The sequence below is a fragment of the Acipenser ruthenus genome, chromosome 3, assembly GCF_902713425.1.
Source record: "Acipenser ruthenus chromosome 3, fAciRut3.2 maternal haplotype, whole genome shotgun sequence".
NCBI lineage: Eukaryota > Metazoa > Chordata > Actinopteri > Acipenseriformes > Acipenseridae > Acipenser > Acipenser ruthenus.
The window spans coordinates 34,773,263-34,797,114 of NC_081191.1; the positions used below are offsets into that span (position 1 = coordinate 34,773,263).

General features: G+C 38.5%; 1 protein-coding gene across 7 annotated transcripts in view; it reads right to left on the bottom strand.

The window, feature by feature from the left end:
- LOC117394251 (engulfment and cell motility protein 1) overlaps positions 1-23,852 on the bottom strand; it is a 167,640-nt gene that overhangs the window by 70,162 nt on the left and 73,626 nt on the right. For 4 of the 7 annotated variants that reach the window (XM_033992360.3, XM_033992359.3, XM_033992357.3 and 1 more), the window contains 6 exons: positions 23,668-23,712; positions 22,115-22,165; positions 21,822-21,944; positions 20,426-20,554; positions 10,411-10,515; positions 6,011-6,119 (listed from right to left, as the gene is read on the bottom strand). In XM_033992360.3, coding sequence (XP_033848251.1) covers positions 6,011-6,119; positions 10,411-10,515; positions 20,426-20,554; positions 21,822-21,944; positions 22,115-22,165; positions 23,668-23,712 — 562 coding nt within the window. The remainder of the gene's footprint in view (positions 1-6,010; positions 6,120-10,410; positions 10,516-20,425; positions 20,555-21,821; positions 21,945-22,114; positions 22,166-23,667; positions 23,713-23,852) is intronic. The other 3 variants (XM_033992364.3, XM_033992362.3, XM_033992361.3) reach the window with 1 other exon arrangement.

Below are 23,852 nucleotides of genomic sequence, written 5' to 3' on the forward strand. Positions count from 1 at the left end.
TAGTTGTACTCTTAGTATGTTACTTAAATTTACTAGCAAATCTGTTCCAAACTGCACTGAAAGGAACATTTCCTTAAAGTATGTTATAAATTTGTTGAGGTGAGGTCGGGTCACAGGGAACCTTTTGTGTATCTTGAAGAATTTAATGAACCGGTCAAGCTACAAGGCTAGATCTGCCCCTGTTAATTACTAATTGACTGATTGTGTTCACTGTTAAGTGTTAATTATATTCTACTTTTTGGTGTATTTTATGCAAGGGGGCAAGTATTTTTAAGAAGGACAAGTAGATTTTTCTAGCATTTTGTCCCTTGGACAACATGTTTTCTTTTAAAAAATTGCTCACCCCTGACATAATAAAAGATGCCTGCTGTTGAACTGACAAGTTTAAAAGTACAATGCTAACCTGCTCCCGAGGGGCGCATCCAGTAAAGGCGCTCCACATGGAGTCCAGGGTGCGCGCTATAGTCTGGACGTCGCGAGTTCGAGTCCAGGCTATTCCACAGCCGACCGTAGATGGGAGCTCCCAGGGGGCGGCTTACAATTGGCCGAGCGTCGTCCGGGGGGGGGGGAGGGAGGGTTAGGGCGGCCAGGGTGTCCTCGGCTCACCGTGCACCAGCGACCCCTGTAGTCTGGCCGGGCGCCTGCGGGCTTGCCTGTAAGCTGCCAGAGAGCTGCGTTGTCCTCCGACGCTGTAGCTCTTGGGTGGCTGCATGGTGAGTCCGCAGTGTGAAAAAAAAGCGGTCGGCTGACTGCACACGCTTCGGAGGACAGCGTGTGTTCGACTTCGCCCTCCTGAGTCAGCGCAGGGGTGGTAGCAGTGAGCTGAGCCTAAAAATAACTGTCCATTTCCAAATTGGGGAGAAAATAATAAAAATAATTGGCAATGACTAAATTAAAAAATAAATAAATAAAAAGTACAATGCTAGCTTCCTTATTTCAGTGACTTTAAACTGAATTTGAGATCTGTCAAAAAAAGAAAAATAATGAAAAAATGATCACAAAGTTGAGAGTTTAAGGAAACACAACCTATTACAAAACTGACGTAATTTTTTTTCTTTGCCATTTCATTTTTTTAAATCACATTGCAACACTGTACTCCCTTAGGAAACCACTTTATAAGATTCTGTTAGGAAACCCTCATCCAAATGCAGAATTACAATATAAAATGAAGCAAGAAATATTAAAAAATGAATGTGTACAGTAAATAACACAACCCGGCACAACACAGACAGAGTATGCCTTGCACAAGCAGCAGAAGTACTGGCAAATCACAATGAACCATTACAGCTCGCTCCACCAAATGCAACTATACAAATGAGCAAATAACTAACCCAATAGTTGAAATGATCGCTAAAGATACATTGACTATCAGCACTGTTGAAGGACAATGTTAAATAATTAGATAATTAAAAAAACAAACATGTTTTGTAGTTTTAACTTGACTTTTAGTTAATGACATTCAACGATTTAACGTCTGCTCTGTACTACATTATTTGAAAGGCTTCATGCAGCAGAACGTATACCAGGGCCGGGAGCTATGTACTGCATTTAATATGTAAACATTTATTTACATTTCATAGTTGTCCAATGAAGACATTTATTGATTCACTGTAATATATATATATATATATATATATATATATATATATATATATATATATACACACATACACACACACAGTATATATATATATATTATTGTGTTCCCTTTAATTTTTGAAAATTATACATAAATGGGGCTTTATGCATAATGCAGGAATGTACTTCCTGTTGATATGATTACTATTATTATTTTATTTATATATATAGCCTTTCCTAGTGGACAACCATCACAAAGCGATTTACAGAGGTAAAGTGTAAACTGTGCATTATATGCAGAGTCACTTACAATAGGACAGTGATTTAACACCTCATCTGCAGGATGGAGCACAAGGAGTTTAAGTGACTTGCTCAGTGTCAGTCTGTGGCAGAAGTGGGTTTGAACCGGTGATCGTCAGTGGCAGAGAGGTGGGATTTGAACCGGTGACCTTCTGGTTACAAGCCCTGGACTTCAACCACTGGACCACACTGCCTCCTAAAGAGCTACTTATTGAAGCACTGTCAAATAGTAGCGCGATTGTATTTTTTATTTTATTTTTTACATATTGCTTCAAATTTAGTATTACGTGAGATTTATTTGTAGCCAGTGGCACGTTCACGTAAAGTATAAAGGTAATCATTCAATCGTTTAGTACATTACACATATACAATTATTAAAATATACAGAAATGTCCAGCCCTAATAGTTATATAAAATTCTCCAAACATGTGAACAATTTCAGAGCTGCTGAAAAGAAAGAGAAGCATGACTGCATGCAAAATTAAATTGAACACAGTGCAATCCTAATACCAGAATACCCTAAAGCAAATGAAGAATAAATCACTGGAAACACATTAAATCCAAGGACTCAAACAGTGTGAAGATCGAACATTCATGCCTAAGTAAATTATATTCATCTATAATAATCATTAAAAAGAGGATTAATAAGGGGTTCCTAGGTGGTGCAGCATACTCTTTCACTAGCCTGTCATGCCTTTTACCTTTTAGCAAAAAATCTGAATAGCTTGAAAATGTTACTTTCTAAAGTTTTTTTTGCTGGCACCTGCGTTTTGCACATATTTGTGCCCCTTATTCAATTAACAGTGCTCTGGATTATTTATAATATTTAGCACAAGGCAGAAGGTCATATAGTTTGCTTTGAAGGCTTTACCATTACAGTCAAGCTGTGCTTTCAGGCCAAAGCAAGGAAAAATGACACTGAATATACGAGACGGATGTCTTGATGATGCCTTACCAAATTAGCAGCAACATGCAAAAGAACTGCCAGGAGCAAGCAAAATGCAGTACTCCATAAAGCAACCAGCTTGTTAGATAACCAGAAACCCTTTCAGCCTTAATGCACTCTGCAGATTAGGTACCGTAGGAAGTCAAAATCACATCTTAAGATATAATTGCAGTTTCGATCAGACCTGATTTTCAAGGCTGAAGATTACCTTTGGGATGTCCTCAATCAGAGTGCATGCCATTGCAAAGCCTCAGATCTTTCAGGTTTAAACACTCAGGCATTCTGTGGGTGGAGGACTGCATGAATTCTGCACACAAAGTTGCATGGTGGCAACCAGGTTTCTAGGGGATGGAATCTTGAGTCTGAAGGCTTTTTTTTTTTTCTTTCTGTCTGGTGGTTTCAGCTCAAGTACCCCTTTACAATTTTTGCTCTACTGAATGGTCCTGTAGTTGCAATAAAAGGCCAAATAATCCAATTAACAATTATTCCTCCCTGTTTATTTAATATATATAATTTATGTCCCAACAGCTTGGGACTGACAAACTACCCCTGGTTGTAAACCCCTGTCCTTAAGGGATGTAAAATACCTGGACAAGAGGCTGAACTATCAAATAATGTAGCAGCAAACACTAGGAAACCATAGGTTTTTTTGCATAATGTGGTTTATTTTGACTTTGCTACTGTACTTGGCATTAAAATTCTGAAGAATATTTTGGAGAGATTAAAAATGACAGGTCATGGTTGAACAAACAGTTTACTAAATAGATGCACAATGCAATGAGCATAAATAAATTAGCAAACAGCAGCACTATTTTCATCTGCATATGGGTCATGTTTTGACAAAGATTACTGAATTATAACTTCAAGCAGTGTTTGATTCTGTGCCTCTTCAAATTCATCATTTGCAGTTACTTGCCGTGACCTTCTTCACTACAGTAAGAGTTGACTTTTTGCTGACATTATATAGAAGACATTTCAACACGTTTCTGATTTCATGGGAGGAATTCATGAGCTAAATGTCAAGTGTTGTCCACAAAAGCTACTGTCAAGATCTGCTGAGCTACTTTTAATGAAAACTGGCATGCAGTACTAACAGTGTGCATTAACACACAAGAAGCCAGTCTGTTTTACTTAATAATACCAATTTATGTTTAACTAAAAAGACATGGCAACACCAATGTAAAGAAAAAAAAACGAAAAAAAAAAAACACTTTGTTGCTGGCCCAATATTTATATAGAAACTAGAAAAGGGAGTTTAAGATAGCAACTGAATGTTTACTATGCCTCCATACAGAAGAAACTTTTTAAAAAAGTCACACAAGGTCACTATAATGGTCACCAACACATTTAGCATACAAGGTCTGCATAACCCAGCAAATATAAAATCAATACCTCAGATGGTTTCTGAGCTTTATAAAATTACTGGCACGAAAAGCTTCATTTTTCTTGTATGGTCCCGATGACCAATTTGACCGACAGAATCACAGAATACAAATATCTGATCTTAACAATCCGGAAAGGCATAAAATCACTTGACCTCAATATGTAAGACAGCTTAGGTTATAGATCAATGTGCAATGGTGTTGCTATATTTTGTCTGTGAAGATTCCATAAAACTGAAAATATGAATCTAAAGCTGAAATGGTTTATGAGCTATGAGCAGTTGTAGGCGAAGAAGCGGAATTGTAAATTCATACAAGCTCCTCTGGCCTTGTCTCTCAATCACACAGATGTGTACGTTATTACTTCATTATTTTAAAAGAACAAATACACCTATTATAGATAAACAATACAAGACCTGTTAAAACAATTATAAAAAGAGTAGACAAGCAGATGACAGGTGCATCAGAAGACGGCAGATGGATGAAACATTTACAGATAGATTATTGAAAATAGATGGGTGAACAGATAAATATGGGGGAACAGACACAAAGACTGTTAGGTTTTATGTACTATATTTTGAAAGCTATGTGCCAAGAATAATAATTGCTGGATTATTACACAGGTTGAGAGAATGACCGTTACAAAATTTCAGCTAAACCTCTTTTTTTCAACAGATCACTTGACATCACAACATGGAAAACAGATATATAATATTGAGGAAAAAAAAAAAGTGTAACATTAACTATTTATTGCTCGCTTTCAATGCGTTTGCATACATTCTTTTAACAGAACAGTAAGAGACTGAATGCACACCTGTCCTGGCAGTGACTGCTGAACCGTCTTCAATTTTCCCTTTATCTCGCATTGACATTACAATTACAGCAGCCAGCTGAGCTCAGCCTTGATATCCGTTACATAGTTTAGCTTTTTCTTTTTTTCTTTCACACAGGCACAGGCTTTCTAGAAGAGATATCTCCAGCTGTACTGTTAAATGTCATTGGTTTACCCGACTACTAGAATATACAAAGTATATCAATAAATAAATAGATGAATGCAAGCAATTATTCTGTACCTCAGTCAAACAATGCTGTGAGCTGCAGGCTGCAGCGATTCAGCCATCTCTGCAGGAGACAGGAATGCTTTTCCATTATACCCAGTACCCCTGTGAATACACTTTCACCCAGAAATGCCCAATTAAAAAGATACTGGGGTGGTAGTGTTAAGATACACTGTTTATGGTGGTGTAGACTCAGAACATTAAAAAAACAAAGACAAATGGTACCCTTGTTTAACCCAGTCACTATTCCAGGAAACAACCTGGGGGATAAAATATCCCACTCAATCTTTCTACACTAGTAGTAAATTGATAACACTTGGGGTACCACTGCACAAAAAAAAAAAAAAAGACGGATGGGACGATTATCTATTCAGGGATACCAAGGTACTGTATTTAGGGAGCAAAGGGTTAAATTGGGATTTATATTTTTGGGTACCAATGCACTTGCTCATAAAAAACACTTGCCTAAGTTAAGCACTAACACCATGCTGTCCCTGGTCTGAAATCATACCTTATTGTTGCCACCTCCAATGTTGTTTAATTTCTAAACATACTTTATTGTTTTGACATTTATTAACATGTTGGTGCAGTATTCAACTTGGAGAACAGCCCAGAAGCTAATCTGAATGTTGTCCAATTCAGAGATGCATTTAAATAAATTAAATAAAAATCGGCAGAAATAGGAAATGCCTGGTGTAAACATCATGCATCCTGGCAAGGCATTGAGAAGAAAATGTGGAACTTACGCAGCTCTCCTACTTTCAGGATTTCACAAAGCATCTTGGTTAACTCAATGCTGCTTCGACCAAAAGGACACTCGTGCTTGTCTTCCCGGCTGCTGTTCTCTAAAACAATCTGAAACAAGACAAGACAAAAAAAAAAAAGAGTAATTTAAAATCTCTGTCTGCCCCATTACACAGGGTGCAGTACGATCAGAATACAGATTCCAAAATATTTGCTCATGTGCAATCTTTATGAATATTAAAATGGTATTCTTGTGAATTTTTGGGAAAAAAATAATTAATGGAATTATATTAAAAGGAATGAAATAATTCATTGTAATGATTTCAGATAAGCGTGACCAGGAATGTTGTGCTGTGTCTTGACTGTCACAAAAGTAATTGACCACCTAATGAAGGCAGAAAATCCTGAATGTCATAACCATTATTCAAAGCTTGGCATTTCATAGATCATTTCCATCAGCTTAATGTTCTCAAATCAGTCAAGAGATATTCTGTGTTTTTGTTAATGTCTAAAATGGTAACTTGTTAAATGTTTTGCTGTACATCAGAATCTTACCCATGTATAATAAAGTACTGTAATTGTATGCATTAACCACAGCTTTGTAAAATTACTACAGCATGACAATTTAAACTTCACAAAGAAAACCATAAAATAAAGCCAATAGCTCATTGCGTAGCTGGGTATTTATCATCCACAAACCAAAAAAGTCACATGGCCACCACCTTTTTTTTATCATTAGGTACAAATACTTGAAGCCACGAGAATGAAAGCAGCTCTCGCCAGAGATTGTCACACCACAAAGAGACAAGGGGTAGAGAAAATGCAGTTTGCAAGTCACTTCAGAAAACAATTATGTTAAGAAAGAAACGCAGTAAGCAAGAAAAAGTGCAACCACCTCAGAACACTGACACCAAGATTACTTGTAATAGCAGGCAGAAACAGTGCTGTGTAGCTTTTACCTTAAAGGTGTATTCGTCCATTATGGGAGAAGTGGAACAGCAAACATTCATGGGGTTTCCATGCAAGTTTTTTTTTTTTTTTGACACACGAGAAAAATGTATTTTTTGGGTTTCCATTTAGTTTATTTTACTCCAGTAAACCAGGCTTTTCACCCGACGTCATGCAAATGAACGGGAAAGGTGGGGGTTGATATGTAATTAACTATGCGTAAAGTACTTGTGATGTTTTTAAAAGATTACTAGTGACATTTTGTGAAAATGTGGTTTCAATGCACAGAGAACTGGTACACTAGTGAATCTAAGCTGCTGTAATAAAGCAAAATACCCTGTGCCTGCTTGGTTAATCATGTGTTTTACTGCTCTTGACCAAATTGTTTTTCAAATGTCAGGTGGGTTGGCTTGTCGTTAGTATTGAATCCGGTTTCAACTAATTTATCTGATGACTCATTAATTAAAGGTATAAAAATAATCTGACCAGCACAGGTATTGCAGATATACCATGGCTGAAAACCGGCAGAGACGTGTATATGTGTGTATAATACACATACACATACCCCTTTCATTCAGGCAATCCAGCATATAGGGGATCAAGTGATGCTGCGTATACTATGCTGGCTTAGAAACCTTACCCGTCAGGACGGCTGACAGCTGCTTACAACCTGCGACTCTAAAAATGTATTATAAGCGGACTTGGCAACTGTGAAGGTTACCTCAGCCGCCAGTTTCAATTGGACAGCAGCGATTTGAGGAGGCTCGTGCTGTCAGAGATGCTCTCCTTTCCTTTAAGTTGTGTTGGATTTACTGTTGTGTTAAATATTAAATGATGCAAACAAATAAAACACAATCAATACGTTCATTTGCAATTTTATTTGGTCAGTTCTGAGAGGACATCAACAACTTGGATGTTGTTGCGCTGTTTTGGGCCATCGAGCTGGCTTATGACATCCAGTTCACAAACTATATTTATTAACGTGGAAGGCAGATGCGCGTTGTCTTTGGACATACAGTGTCGTGAAAAATATTTGCCCCCTGTCTGATTTTCTTTATTTTTGCACATTTTTCACATTGTATTTGGTCAAATTCTTTTGTGGGTTGTAGTAGTATATAGAGGGAGTCTGAGGGAAAAAATGACACCAAAGCTTGGTGCTTCTTTCATTTGTTTGGTGTGCAAGGTAATCAAACATGCAATCTTCAGGTGTGAAAGTTATTGCCCCCCCTAGTTAACTCAACCCAATTAAAGGGATAACTAGGGTCAGCTGTTTGAGTACTTTGGTTAACAACCAGGCCTGATTTGGGCCAGCCCTGCCCAATATAAATCTGACTGACTTTGGCCCTTACCATCAGAGTGAAGTTGTCAGCACACAGGTTCTAGAGGCACATCATGCCACGAACAAAAGAAATTCCTGAAGACCTCCGGAAAAAAGTTGATGCCTATCAGTCTGGAAAGGGTTACAAAGCCATTTCTAAGGCTCTGGGGCTCCACCGAACCACAGTCAGAGCCATATTGTCCAAATGGAGAAAGTTTGGGACAGTAGTGAATCTTCCCTGGAGTGGCCGTCCTGCCAAAATCTCTCCAAGAGCAAGGCGTAAAATCGTCCAGAAAGTCATAAAGAACCCTAGAACAACATCCAGGGATCTGCAGGCCTCTCTCGCCTCGGCTAAGGTCAGTGTTCACGACTCCACCATCAGAAAGACACTGGGCAAAAATGGGATTCATGGCAGAGTAGCAAGGCGGAAACCATTGCTCACTAAGAACATGAATGCTCGTCTCAAGTTTGCCAAAAAACACCTGGATGATCCTCAAGAGTTCTGGAACAATGTTCTATGGACAGATGAGTCAAAAGTGGAACTTTTTGGCCAACATGGGTCCCGTTATGTCTGGCGAAAACCAAACACTGCATTCCACAGTAAGAACCTCATACCAACAGTCAAGCATGGTGGTGGTAGTGTCATGGTTTGGGGATGCTTTGCTGCATCAGGACCTGGACGCCTTGCCATCATTGAAGGAACCATTAATTCTGCTCTGTATCAGAGAATTCTACAGGAGAATGTCAGGCCATCCGTCCGTAAGCTGAAGCTGAAGCGCAGCTGGGACATGCAGCAAGATGATGATCCAAAACACACAAGCAAGTCTATATCAGAATGGTTGAAGAAAAAGAAATTTAAAGTTTCGGAATGGCCTAGTCAAAGTCCAGACCTAAACCCCACTGAGATGTTGTGGCAGGATCTGAAACAAGCAGTTCATGCTCAAAAACCCACAAATGTCACTGAGTTGAAGTAGTTCTGCATGGAGGAGTGGGCCAAAATTCCTCCACGGCGCTGTGACAGACTAATCAATAACTACAGGAAGCGTATGGTTGCAGTTATTGCTGCTAAAGGTGGCGTAACCAGTTATTGAGTCTAAGGGGGCGATTACTTTTTCACACAGGGGCATTGGGTGTTGCATAACTTTCCTTAATAAATACATGCAGAAAATCAGACAGGGGGCAAATACTTTTTCACGGCACTGTAGCTGGGATCAAAAAAAGGACGGGAATTAATTCAGTTAAGCAGCTCACTTGCTCTTCGTGTTTAACTTTAGTGTAGTTTTTATAGCAAGGGTATTCTCAAACAGCTGCTTTAATACTATAACAAATGCATAACGCAGTTCGTGGTAAGTGGTTTTATACAGAACTGTAAACCCACAAGATATATACAACATGACAGACCAGACACAGCAAAAAACAATAATAAAAAAGGCTGTCCGCATTAGCATTAAGGTGAACTACTCCACTGCTAACCATAAAATCGTCCATCAGCCACTACTTTCTGCCATCTTGGAATCCACAGTAACAAATGACCTGATCCCTTGCAATATTTATATTTAAGGATGAACACGCTCATTAACATTTACACGTGAAATGCGGGTTTCCATGTGAAACCAGGCGTGGTTTTCCCATGTGTTTCGTCATTTACACGAGTAAATGAGATTTACCCTATCCCTCTCTTTGGCCGTTTTATTTGGCCACAAACCTGATTTACCCGAGTAATTCTCCCAAAAGTGCACACACATCACCATTTCACGTATAAATTGACCCGCATGGAAACCCCATGATTGTCAGTAGCAGTGTGACAATAAAGCTGGAGCTCCACAGACACTATGGGCTTGTAGCTCCACAGACACTATGGGCTTCAAGCTAACCTAGAACCATGCAATGTTTTTATTTTATTTTATTTAGGAAGGTTATTGTCACGCGCTAGAAGGAGGATCTTAGAAAATAATCCTAATTGTCATTTGAAGCAGTCAAATTTTTTTTTTTTTTTTTTTTAATGTACTTTAAATTAAGACAATAATAAACAAACAAACAAACAAACAAAGAATAGTAACAGCAAAAAAAAGAATGTTTCTTTTACCACTACTGATGTGTCTGGCAGTGGCGATAATTAAGTGAAAATAACCTTACCCTAATGTAGGCATCCTGTTGGTGCTTGGCAAAGTACAGCATGTTATCCAGAGCAAGCATCCCTGGAGGAATCTGGGTGAAGTCCACCGCTGGATTGACATGATTCTGGGAAGAGACAGCAGATGATTCACATTAATAGACACAGCAAAGAATTTTTTTTTTTTTTGCAAATTTAAATTTATTATCTGCAAATGGATCCCATCTACATTGCACAGAACACATGTTATTCCATGTTAAAGCATAACTACTACAATAGTAAAAAGAAGGCTATGATGTTTACAAAAGGTATGGAAATAATAAATTGCAGCATGACACAGAAACAAACACAGGTCACGGAAAGATGTATTCAGGTTTTGTAAAAAAAAAAAAAAAAGGCCTTTTCATTTTCACCATATAAAAATTAAACTGACTCCATGAAAATGTCAAATCAAACCAATAGCTTTTAAAAAAAAATAGATAAGCTACCCTGTGTACTGTGTAATAGTGGAAGGAAAATTGCACCTGCTTTGACCAGTGGCAGGGAAATGGTTAATTTTGTATTTATGGATGTTTCTGGTTAAAAAGAGCAGCACATATTCAAAATGCCAAAAGGTAAAAGCACAAACTCAGGCCTATGTATTCATTATGGGTAATGCAGCTTTTATTTTTCAAGGAAGATTAAACAAGCAGGGGGAGGCAGGCCATTAGTGAGCCACTCTTGGCATCATCATCCACCACCATTGGGACGTTAATGAACCCAAAGCGGATCTCTGGGCTTTTACCTTGCGACAGTACAGTACAACCTCCAATTACAAAGATCACCACTTTGAAATCGAAAAATACAGCAGACATGCTACTCAAAACAACCACCTTAATTGGAATCATAGTTTACAGCAGACATGTGTGTACGTGTTATATACAGAAGCAGCTTTTTTTTTGGGGGGGGGGGGGGGGGGAGAGAGTACACAAAAAGGTTTAAAACTTTCAAAAAAAAAAAATTCAGAAAAGCCCTTCAGCTATGTAAAAGAAAAGTAAAAGTATAAAACATGACAACTTCCCAACATTTCAGGTACTTACAGGCTTTTGATGCCATGGTAACTACATTTGCTTATTTCTATTTAAATCTATTAATGTGTTTGTGATGTAATTTACTACATAGTTAATGATGTAACAATCCACTGTTCCTTTCTATTTAAACCTTCAGGCATCATAAATTTTTGCATGGGCGGAGATACAATTACATCCACATTATATATATATATATATATATATATATATATATATATATATATATATATATATATATATATATATATATATAGAGGGGAAATATATAGGACCGCGGGTATCAAATTTTGACGCTCTGGTAACCGTCAAAAAATATACCACGGTTATCGTCGTACCGTGGTATAAAGTTAGTTCTAATGAACACAATGGCTCACCGATGGACAAACGGTGAATAAAAAAACATACCCATATCACCTTAAACCGTGTGAACTCTGTAATCATGGTATAGAAAAATGGTTGCTGTTTCAAAACTGTGGCAGTTTATACCGCAGTTTACTCTAAAACCGGTATACCGTGACATCCCTAGCGGGTAGCACAGAGCCTATACCCTCTACCACTGGATGAGACGTTGTAGTCCAACAGCCCTAAGGACCAGGTAAAAACCACACTTTCCAGCAGGCTTTGTGAGTTCCAGGGAATCCAGTACACCTGTGGTTTATTGGCAAGTATATTTAAAGACCCTGAATCCGCTTGCTAGCTGTCTGTGTTAAGGCTAAGACTGTGGAGTGTGGTGGTAATCAAGACACATTGTCACTATATATATATATATATATATATATATATATATATATATATATATATATATATATATATATTATATATATATATATATATATATATATATATATATATATATATATATATATATATATATATATATATATATATATATATATATATATATATATATATATACACATACATATACACACATATATATATATATATATATTGTTTTTTAACAAAAACAAAACACACACACACACACACACACAGGCAAATTCTCAATGGGATTGAGATCAGGACTTTGACCGGGCCACTGTAGGACATTCACCTTTTTGTTCTTGAGCCACTCCTATGTTGCTTTGGACTTGTGCTTGGGATCATTGTCCTGCTGAAAGGTGAATTTCCTCCCAAGCTTCAGTTTTTTAGCGGACTGAAGCAGGTTCTCTTGCAGTATTTCCCTGTATTTTGCTCCATCCCTTCTTCCTTCAATTTTAACAAGATGCCCAGTCCCTGCTGATGAGAAGCATCCCCTTAGCATGATGCTGCCACCACCATACTTCACTGTAGGGATGGTGTGTCTTGAGGCATGGGCAGTGTTAGGTTTGCGCCACACATAGCGCTTTGAGTTTTGGCCAAAAAGCTCTATCTTGGTCTCATCTGACCACAAAACCTTTTCCCACATCGCAGCTGGGTCACTCTCATGCTTTCTGGCAAACTCCAGACGTGCTTTCAGATGGTACATTTTGAATAACTGCTTCTTTCTTGCCACCCTCCCATACAGGCCAGTGTTATGCTTGATATGGTTGACTGGTGCACCATTACTCCACTCCCAGCCACTGAACTCTGTAGCTCCTTCAAAGTGATTGTTGGCCTCTCTGTGGCTTCTTTCACAAGTCTCCTTCTTGTTTGAGCGCTGAGTTTTGAGGGATGGCCTTTTCTTGGCAGTGCCTGGGTGGTGTGATGCAGCTTCCACTTCCTGATTATTGATCCAACTGTGCTCACTGGGATATCCAAACACTTGGATATTATTTTGTACCCTTTCCCTAATCTATGCATTTGTATTACTTTATCTCTAACTTCTGTAGAATGCTTTGGTCTTCATTTTCCTTCAGATTCACAGCCTGACCAATGATCCTTCAAAAGTGGGGTTTTTATCCAGAAAATGTGACAGCAACTTTAATGGTTCACAGGTGGAGGCCAATGGTAAGGTAATTGTGTCCTCGTTAGGGCAATTTCTTTCATCGGTGTAAACTGGGAGCTTCCACAGCACAGGGGTTGAATACTTATGCAAGCAAGATATTTCAGTTTATTTTTCTTAAATATTTTCCAACATAAAACCAATGTCACTTTACAATAATTGATTTTGAGTTTCACTGTTTTAAAATAAAATATCAAACAGAACGAAATTTCAATGTACCATTTGTAATTCATTAATATGAGAGAATTGGTCAGGGGTCTGAATACTTTTGCAAGGCACTGTATATATATATATATATATATATATATATACACACACACACACGCATACATATAGATAGTTTAACAAAAACAAAACATTCTCAGTGTTAACAAGATGTATTCATGCGGTGTGCCATCTTGTAAGATACATGGGGCCATATTTTCAAAGTGTTTCCAACTTTTTGAAAGGAGAAAAAATAATAATAATGATAATAATAATAATAATAATAATAATAATAATGTTTATGTTACAACACAGGATGCAAAATACATTGGGAGTGCTTTAGAGAACCTGAAATATATAACTTGGTTGTTTGGTTTTAGTTTTAGTAAAATTATTAGGTGTTTTACCTGTTAAATATGAATTAATTAAAAGACTGGTGTAAATGCTTTTAAAATATGGCCCACAGGCACTTAAATTGTTGTAATGAAATCACTGATAAGCAAGGGTGGAAAGTAACGAAAGAAGAAATACTTCACTACACTACTTAAGTATTTGTTTTTGGGATCTGTACTTTACATGCGTGCAATGTTTGTATACTATATGGTGTATAAACTGTATAGTGTTGAAAATAAATAAATAAATAAATCAATAAATAAAATCCAGAAAACTCCATACAAGGTTACACATCATTAAACAGATGCATGGGTCTTAAATTAAGATATACATTTTATTCAGTGATTTTCTTTTTTCCTGTGAAGAAATCCTCAGACAGTTGTTTTTAAGGAAGTGACAAATTAAAGAGGTCACGAAATAACTGATTTGTGTTATCAGCAGCCAGCCTGAGCAGCACATCTCAATATACAGATTGGCTTGAAATGGTATTATTAGTAATTTGCATTGGTATAAAATTGAGGGATCCTCAAAATTAACTTATCATCAAAGGAACAGCCATTAAATGCTACTTGAAAACCAGAAGCCTGAGGGACTTATTCAGCACACTGCTGAGAGTGCTCTATGGTTTGCTTCAGTCTAAAATGTGTTACTGACAAGGAATGGTTGTTGAACTGCTCCCGCAGAAGAGATAATACAAGACGGGAGCATAATCAGCTAAAATACTTAGGAAGCTACAGTATCAATGGCTTTATAGGAGCCACAGGCAAGCCTGCCCTTCAAGGAAACTTAGCATTTGTGCTCATCAAAGTGGAAATGTTTTTAAAAAGGTTTTCCCCATGTATACCCCTATTCTCATCTTTAAGAATTCCTCTCAAGAACCTCATCCATTGAATGATGACAGCCACAAGGCAGCTTTTCTACTTCCTTTTTAAAAACCTGTTTTAAATATGATATGTTTTGAGAACCGTCTTTATCTGAGGCAAATCGATAAACAAAACGTGCAGAAAACAGGAGGGTAAATTGGGCATTTTATTTACTTTCAAAAGTCTGTCAGGCCTGTTCCTGGTGTAGCTGTAAGCCAGCTATGGCAAAGGGGTTTCAATATTGTTATAAAGTAATGCCTGCTTGTCATACAACCCACATCTGGACTTCACGAAACATTACAGCCTTCATTTGAAATCAAATGTGCCCTCAATATGTAGGCTTTTTTTTGGGGGGGGGGGGGGGGGGGGGGTCATTATTTCAATTAAATCAAACCCAGATGTCAAGATTTCCATTACACGAGAGTAGATGTTAAAACTTCATGCTGATTTGAACTCGGCTCTCGCCAAGATAAGCACCAACTAAGACGTAGCTTTACAGTAAACTAATGTGATCCATATGTGTCTCCATCCATTTACGTTTCCTTCCATATGATGATGTAGATATCCTTCTGTCTGGTGTTAATGGCTGAAGTGTAATGCTGGCTCCAGGGATCAGCTTATTTTGCCTCCCTGGCGCATCAGCACACACAACGGCTGCGATGCTGGCTCCGGGGATCAACCAAAGTGCGGCCTCCCCAGCGCATCAGCATGACAACCGTCTGGATTGAGCTAAGTAGGGTACATCTCTGGGGTTTTCAAGTGGGCACCTTCCATCCTCAGTGTTTCGTCGACTAGCCCACGACACCTCAAGGGGGCTCGACGGTGATTCTGGCGTCCCAGCACCACCCCCCTCCGTCCCCCACTCAACTCAGCCCAGCTTACTTACCTGTCCCCAGCCAGAATCTTTCCGTCTCAACCACAGCCAGTTGCTGCTCCTCTCTGCTGCTTCAGATAAGTTCTTCACTGTGCGACGCAACTCTTGGCCACTGAATCCGACGTCTCTGAGAAACCAGGTTGTAGAGTGTGCCACAAATCCTCGACAACCCACTTCCACTGGGTAAACCCGAACTCTCCATCCTCGCTGTTCCGCTTCAGTGGCTAGTTGAGCATACTGCAGTTTCTTCCTCTCATACGCCTCATCTACAGCATCCTCCCATGGCACTGTTAACTCTACCAGGTGAACAAGGCGTGCTGATCCAGACCACAAGACAATATCTGGTCGAAGGTTAGTGGTGGCAATCTCAGGTGGAAAAATAAGCCGTTGACCAACATCTGCCAGCATATTCCAGTCTCTAGCTGCTTCCAGTTGTCCTGGGCGAGGATTGGTTTTAACACCTTTTCTTGGTGGTTGCTCTCCTGGGCGGAGGAATGTTGTATTTTGGTTGTAATGTTTTGATGGAACAGGTGGCAACTTATTGGTCATGTTACGCTTGTCTTCCAATGCTAAGGCCAAACATCGCAGCACCTGGTCATGGCGCCAAGTAAACCGTCCTTGGCTAAGAGCCACCTTACATCCTGTCAAAATGTGCCTTAATGTTGCAGGTGATGAACACAAAGGACATGAGGGATCCTCTCCTACCCAGAGGTTTAGGTTCTGTGGTGATGGGAGAACATCATATGTTGACCTGATGAGGAAACTGATCCTGCTCTGTTCCATTGACCATAGGTCTTGCCAGCCAATCTTGCGTTGTTCCACACTCTCCCATCTCATCCATTCTCCCTGTTTGGCCTGGGAAATGGCCTTTATACACCTCATCCTCTCCTCCTGCTTTTGCACCTCGTTGACTACCAGCTTCCTCCTTTGAGCTGGGGCCGCCTTGTGCCATGTAGGAGGAGTTGAACTGAAACCAAGACCCCCTCTTCCATGCTGAACTTGCCCCATGATATCACCAATTCGAAGGGCAGCCTTTGCATCTTCCACAGCTTTCTTTGCCGCCCACTTTCTTCCAGTTTTCAACACAGGTGCTGCCTCTCCCTTACGCATTTATTGCATGACTCTACTAATGTCATTTCCAGTCTGACCTTGGCGCACTTAAACTCCTCGGTTAGAGCAGAGACTGGTAGCTGCAGTATTCCTTTACCATAAAGTCCCACTCTGCTGAGGCAGCGTGGAACTCCCAACCATTTCCTGATGTAAGAACTGATTAAAGCTTCCAGCTTCTCTACTGTTGTCAAAGAAACCTTGTACACAGTCAGTGGCCACAGCAACCTCGGCAGTAGACCAAACTGAAAGTTCAAATCAGCATGAAGTTTTAACATCAGATATTCTTCCCAATTATTTCTTGTATCCAAGTAGTATTTGCAGTGTACATTGACTAGAAGATTGAGGAGACCTGTCTGATGTAACACAATTTTTGTTCCTGGGTAGTAAGTGTTATTTCCTAATTGCTTATGCCTCAAAAGTATAGAAAATGGCTATTATTCCCCACAAACTTTGCTTTTGTGACCAGGACAGTGATATTTTGAAATTTACCTATTTCCAATGAGAAAACGGGCAAATTTGTGTCTTTTCGTTCACATAAAGTCAGAAAAAAACAACATATGAATCCAAATTAACATGTATGTATACTAAAGTAATATAAAAATGACTACAAAAGATTTAGAAGTGAGTAGTTTTTTGAGATTTACGATTATACTGTAAATCACTTTCACGAATCAGCCCCCAAATGTAGTCTCCCATCATGTTCTCGTTATACTGTCCTTCATTGACAGCTCACCCAGGAGCCTCAAAGCCGTGCTGCTCCATAATGGTAACAAGTACCCGTCTCTTCCCCTGGCTCACTCGGTGCACCTCAAAGAGGATTACAACAGCATCAAGACCTTGCTGGACGCCTTGAAGTATAATGAGTACGGCTGGGACCCCCGGAAGGTGCTGATGCCACCACTGCACATCAAATTGGGCCTTATGAAACAATTTGTCAGAGCTCTAGATAAGGAGTCGGCAGCCTTCAAGTACCTTCAAGACTTCTTCCCTAAGCTGTCTGAGGCAAAGGTCAAAGCCGGTGTCTTCGTCGGACCACAGATAAAGAAGATCCTGGAGTGCAATGAATTCCCCAAGAAGATCACTAGTAAGGAGAAAGCGGCTTGGAACAGCTTTGTCGCAGTGGTTCGGGGCTTCCTGGGCAATCACAAGGCCGAAAACTATGTGGAGCTGGTTGAGACTCTGGTGAAGAACTACGACACAATGGGCTGTAGGATGTCCCTCAAAGTCCATATCCTTGATGCTCATCTTGATAAATTCAAGGAGAACATGGGAGCGTACTCGGAGGAGCAAGGCGAGCGCTTCCACCAGGATATACTGGACTTTGAACGCCGCTACCAAGGACAGTATAACGAGAACATGATGGGAGACTACATTTGGGGGCTGATTCGTGAAAGTGATTTACAGTATAATCGTAAATCTCGAAAAACTACTCACTTCTAAATCTTTTGTAGTCATTTTTGTATTACTTTAGTATAAATACATGTTAATTTGGATTCATATGTTGTTTTTTTCTGACTTTATGTGAACGAAGAGACACAAATTCGCCCGTTTTCTCATTGGAAATAGGTAAATTTCAAAATATCACTGTCCTGGTCACAAAAGCAAAGTTTGTGGGGAATAGTAGTCATTTTCTATACTTTTGAGGCATAAGCAATTAGGAAATAACACTTACTACCCAGGAACCAAAAAAAAAAAAAAAAAATTGTTACACAGTGTAATCTGTTCTTGTTCCATCAGATTTCCATCAGAGCTCCTCATTTCTAAATCGAAGCAAAAAGCCGAACAGGTTTTCATTATTTCATATTTCAAAAAGCCCAACTGTTTTCATTATTTTTATTTTAGCAACTAGTGTTGTAAGAAAAACGTTTAAAAAAACCTGGGTATAAATACTTAACTTGGTTAAGTATTATTTCACCTATATCAAAACCAGTTCCTTGATTTTCTTGATAAAAAAAATCGCTTAGCCACACTACAGTATATGGAATTGTAAATCAAAGCATATACACTGAATTCAAACTGAAATGGGGCAAGCAGCCAGAAACCTGAAATGCCAATAGAATACGGACAGCTACGGAAGAAACCTGCTTTCAAACCCAAAACAGCTTAACTTCCATGTCAAACCTCTTTCTGCAATTTCATGTGTACTTCAAACTCAAACTGAGGAAAATATACCTTTATGAACCCTGTAATAAACTACAGAGGGCCTGCTCTGGCCCAGAACTAATTATGATAACATTAAAAAATAAAAAAATAAATGCAGTGGAACAAGACACTACAGCAATCCACTGTTTATAATTCTAAACTTGTACACCTGGTGCACATATTACAGTCAGTGAGATTATATTACAAAAATCTAAATCTTCAACCTCTTAGGTTTGTACGCAGGCAACATGAAAAAGTGCTGCATATAAATAACTACCACAGAAAAAAAATAAAAGAGAAAAATGAAACCCCCAAAGTAGGTCATGAAATAAGAAGCTGGCTATGACAAATGCAGGATAGTCAATCAATGTGACACTAACAAATGTCGTTTCTCCCAGCAGGACAGCCATTGTAAACAGGGAAATGTCAGAGGCCATCACACACTGTCTAACGAATGGTAAAATGTTCTTGGTTAATTTACAACTTTTCCTAACTTTCCTTTCTCAGTCTCAGCACATCTTTGAAACCCCACTGCTATAGCTGTGCAGTAATTGAACAAATGCAGCAGAACCCAACTGTACCACACCAAACTCAAGCAAAGTACATTGTAGTACACTACCATACCTGTATATATTTAATATGGGAAGCTAGTGAAAGGGACAGTAGCCAGTTAAAGGATATGGCAAGTAAGAATTCGTAGAACATTTACATTTAACCTTTAAATTAAACTCTGGTTTTATTTTTTGTATTTACAATACAAGATAGTATAGTTATGTTTCTTAAAACACAGTATTGATATAGCAGTAAATCCAGATGGTTTGGGTATATATAAAAATAATAAATAAATAAATAAATAAATAAATTCAATGATTTTACCATCCAGTCATTGGTATTTAATACGGTAGCTCTACGCCCTGCTAGCAAAAGTAACAAAGAGATGCTGGGCAATTTTATACTTCAGCTTCTGATATAAATTTTGGTCTCCGTCACTGGACTCCGGTCCTTTTTGAGCATTTTCAGACCTTATACAAAACAGGTATGTCTGTAAGCAAATTAGATACAGCAACTCTTTGGATCAGCCATAATGGCTCTGTTTGCCCTCTGTAGGCAAACGAGAACAGAGCCAAGGTGAGATGGAAGAGTGGCTTAATAGACAGGGATGCTGACAAAAGGCTCTGGAGTGACGCTAAGGAAAATGGATGCAAGACAGTCCACCCCCTCTATTAAAAGATTACTTTGCCTCATCTCTTTGGATGTGTCTCTACTATTGTTTCATCATAAATAGGTGGGATGATATATGCTCCAGTGCACAGTGTCTACAATAGAGTAGTGTTAAAAGTTATAATGCTGTGAATTTAGCACGTAAAACAGACCCCTCACTCCTCCTTAATCAAAGGAATACTCTTTTGAATACCACCCAAAATGCATTGCCAATGGCAATACTAAATGCATACTTACAATGAATCCAAGCTTTTTGTAGTCCCTGGTGTACATGGATTTGCGCTTCTCAATGCTACCACTGTTATTAGGTTCACACTCAACATCAAACGCGATCCTACGGAGCTCAAATATGATGTCTCTCTGGGCCTGTAAAAGTAACAAAGAAATCAGGACTTCCTGAAAACAACAATGCACAATAACTATAGTCGGTTAGCGTGACCCTCATGGTTTATTAGCCTGCAGAAGACAGTTTTGGAAGTAAAACTCCAAGTCTGAACCATTTCAAGCTGTACTAAAAGCTTGCATTACTCATGAAGATCACATGCAACCAAGGCATATGAACAAACTGCAATGCAAGTCCAACTCTCTCTCCCACAGAGCACTGCTAAACACCCCTGGCCCCCAATCTTTAGGGCAGCATAACTGTGTTTAATGACTACCTGACTATGCTATTGGATTTGCCTCTGCGGGAGCTGTACTGCTTTGACAGTGAAATATATTTAACATTAGGATGAGCAGAAGATAAATGGTTTATTATAAAACTGATGAAATAAGCGTGCCAGCTTCTAGACCGAAACCCAATTAAGATTAGGTGAACACATAAATAAAGTTCTCTGGTTAAACCCCTAAACATTCATTACTAGGGCCTTCAAAGCAGCTGCTTAATTATGGAGTGCCTTAGAAAATGATTGAGGTGCCCTTGAAGAATTTTTTATCTGTATTTTTTTCATCATTACTCTATTTATTAATTTCAGGCATTCAAAAGGGTGCCTTGTCCGCATGAACAGCTAAAAAGCTAAAAATCATGAAAAGGAAAACTAAATTAGGTTAAAACAATCTTAAATGCAGTACAAGACCCTTATTATGTTAAGGTTTTTAAACTTCACAGAAAATAAAAAAAGGTTCATTGAGTTAAGAAAATAGTTATTTAAGTTTTACATTTTCTTTTTAGTTAATATTTGTTTAAAACATTTTTGCACTGTTAATTTACATTTTCTGTCATGTTGTTTAAATTGACAAAAATGTTATGAACTGGATTGGTATTGGAGAATTAATGGTGTAGCTAAGGAACCATGAGTCTTAATGCTTGACCAGAGGTCACATGTAATAGAACTCCCCATTTGTTTCTGCTTAAAAAAAACACTTGGGTATAAAAAGATAAACCCCCTTAATCATTAGTTAGGCAGTCCTAGATGGGACGTCTAACAAATGCATCCTTCTTGAAACTGGGTTTGTACACTTAAGTAGTCAGTCACAAGTGTAGGCACAGTATTAGGACACTGACCAGAGGGTACTGTATATTAGGGGTCTTGCAGAACCTGTGGTCAAACACCATTTAAGGGATGTTTCTGACAGTTTTCCATCACATAAAACATTTTGGGGGCATGATAAATATAAATGTCTTCTACGGCACCTGATCCTGGGGGTCCATCTTTGTCCTCATCCGGTCTTCCAGAAGGTTGAAGGTCAACACTTGAAGCACATAGAGCTGATGAGCCATTTCAGAGTTGATGGATCTGTTGCTGCGGATAACATTCTGTGGACAAGGCGAATTACAGTTTATTAGGAACAGAAAACTTAAAAAAAAAATGTAACCAACTGTCGAACCCACATCTACAGGTGCTACCATACATAGCTCCTGCATATATTTAAAAAATGCTGACTTCTTTAACAGGATTGGGAAACTATAACACACTTTTCACTTACACTTAAAATGATGCCGCGGAGCTCCTTCTGAGCCAAGATGTTTGCCATTTCCTGCAGAGAAATTAAGACTTTATAATTAGAGTTAATGCAGACTTTTACCTTTTGGTATGAAGTAGCAATTAAAGTAAGGGAAATCAGTATCTACTTTTAACTTTGTATAAGGAAGCACACACAGACATACAGCATTACACATACAGTACAAATATAGGAGACAGACAGAAATAGAGAGACATGGGTAAAAACATGGGTTGATACAGCTTGAATTGTATAGATTTAGTAATAGGAAAGCAAGGGTTTTCAGAGGCTATTTTAACAAATACAGGTAATTCTATTTTATAATAACAATGTTTAGTGGTCATGCTGCCTTGTTTAATAGACGACTGAAAACGTGTGGAATTTTTAAATCCCTCCAGCTGGGAATGGGAGATGTTGTACATGCATGCGAGAATTAGTAATTTTTATTTTTTTATATTCAATAATTTTGCATAATATTTATTTTTATTTCCTTATTTCCCAGTTATGGAAAATCCTGGAGCTAACTTAGATGACACAGTGTGTTCTGGAATATGAACCTGGAATACTAACCCAACAGGGGAACAGGTACAGTACGCTGTTGATAATCGTGATAATCTTACACACTGAATTGTACATGGTGTTGAAAAATGTAATTTACAGTACTTACTAAAACCAAGGTGGATATTAATTGACATTTTCTGTTTTTGATTTCTATAGGTAATGGTGATGGCTCTGAAGGGTACAATCACCCATGTGAATATTTTCAACAGGGTGGCTGCAGCTGCCAAAAGGGAGTCTCTGTAAATGAGACGAGGCATCACAGCAGGACCTTTTCCAGCCATATCTATGAATAACTAAAATGACTAAATAAGAAGTCAAATGAACAGCTGACACTAAAAACGGACAAGGGGCACTAGAAAGTGCTGGCCTTCAAATGGATCTTATGCGAACATCTTCTCCTTCTCTCATGCATTATTTGTGACAGCTCTAGGTGCGGGTGGCACTGCAAAGCTGAAGACGGCTTTTATAACTGAGCTGAACAGCTTTTTTCTGAATAAATAAAGGAGGACAGCAGAGAATTTTACAGGGCCTTGCTGTGTTCAAAGAAGAGCCAGCTGGAATTAAGAAAATACTTTAAATAACTAGATAGCAGAATAATTTAATTACAGTGTTATTGATCGACGTGCAGGTCCTTATTTGGCCAATAATGACTTGCGGTTGTGGTTGGGCATGAAGCCAGAAGGGTGAAATATATCATGAACCCCAAAACATGATCAATATTTTCAACTACATCAGCTCTCTCTCAATTTTGGTCCCCCTGACATGGAATGACTCATGTTTTAGAAAATCTAAATCCCATGCCTATCACACAAATGAGAGCAGACACTCTGTTATATATTCTTCAATTAACAAACAGGGATTTTGGATGCATGCATTAGGCTGCCTTAATATACAGTACCGTCTCTAAAGCCAAAGACCACAGATTCAGATAGTGATAAACAAAGCTATCTTTAGAGGCTATCCACAGGAAAACTTACTGTTAGAGGACAATCAAGGATGTTAACATTGTCCTCCAAATCAAGCTAATACAGAGGATGCAGAAAACAGAGAGAAAAGGAGAGAGACAGAAAGAGAGAAACAAAGAAAAGCAGCAAGGCATTATGTTAGTATCACCATGTACTGTAATATAATAGAAAGAAAAGAATGAGCAGCAGTTTATCAT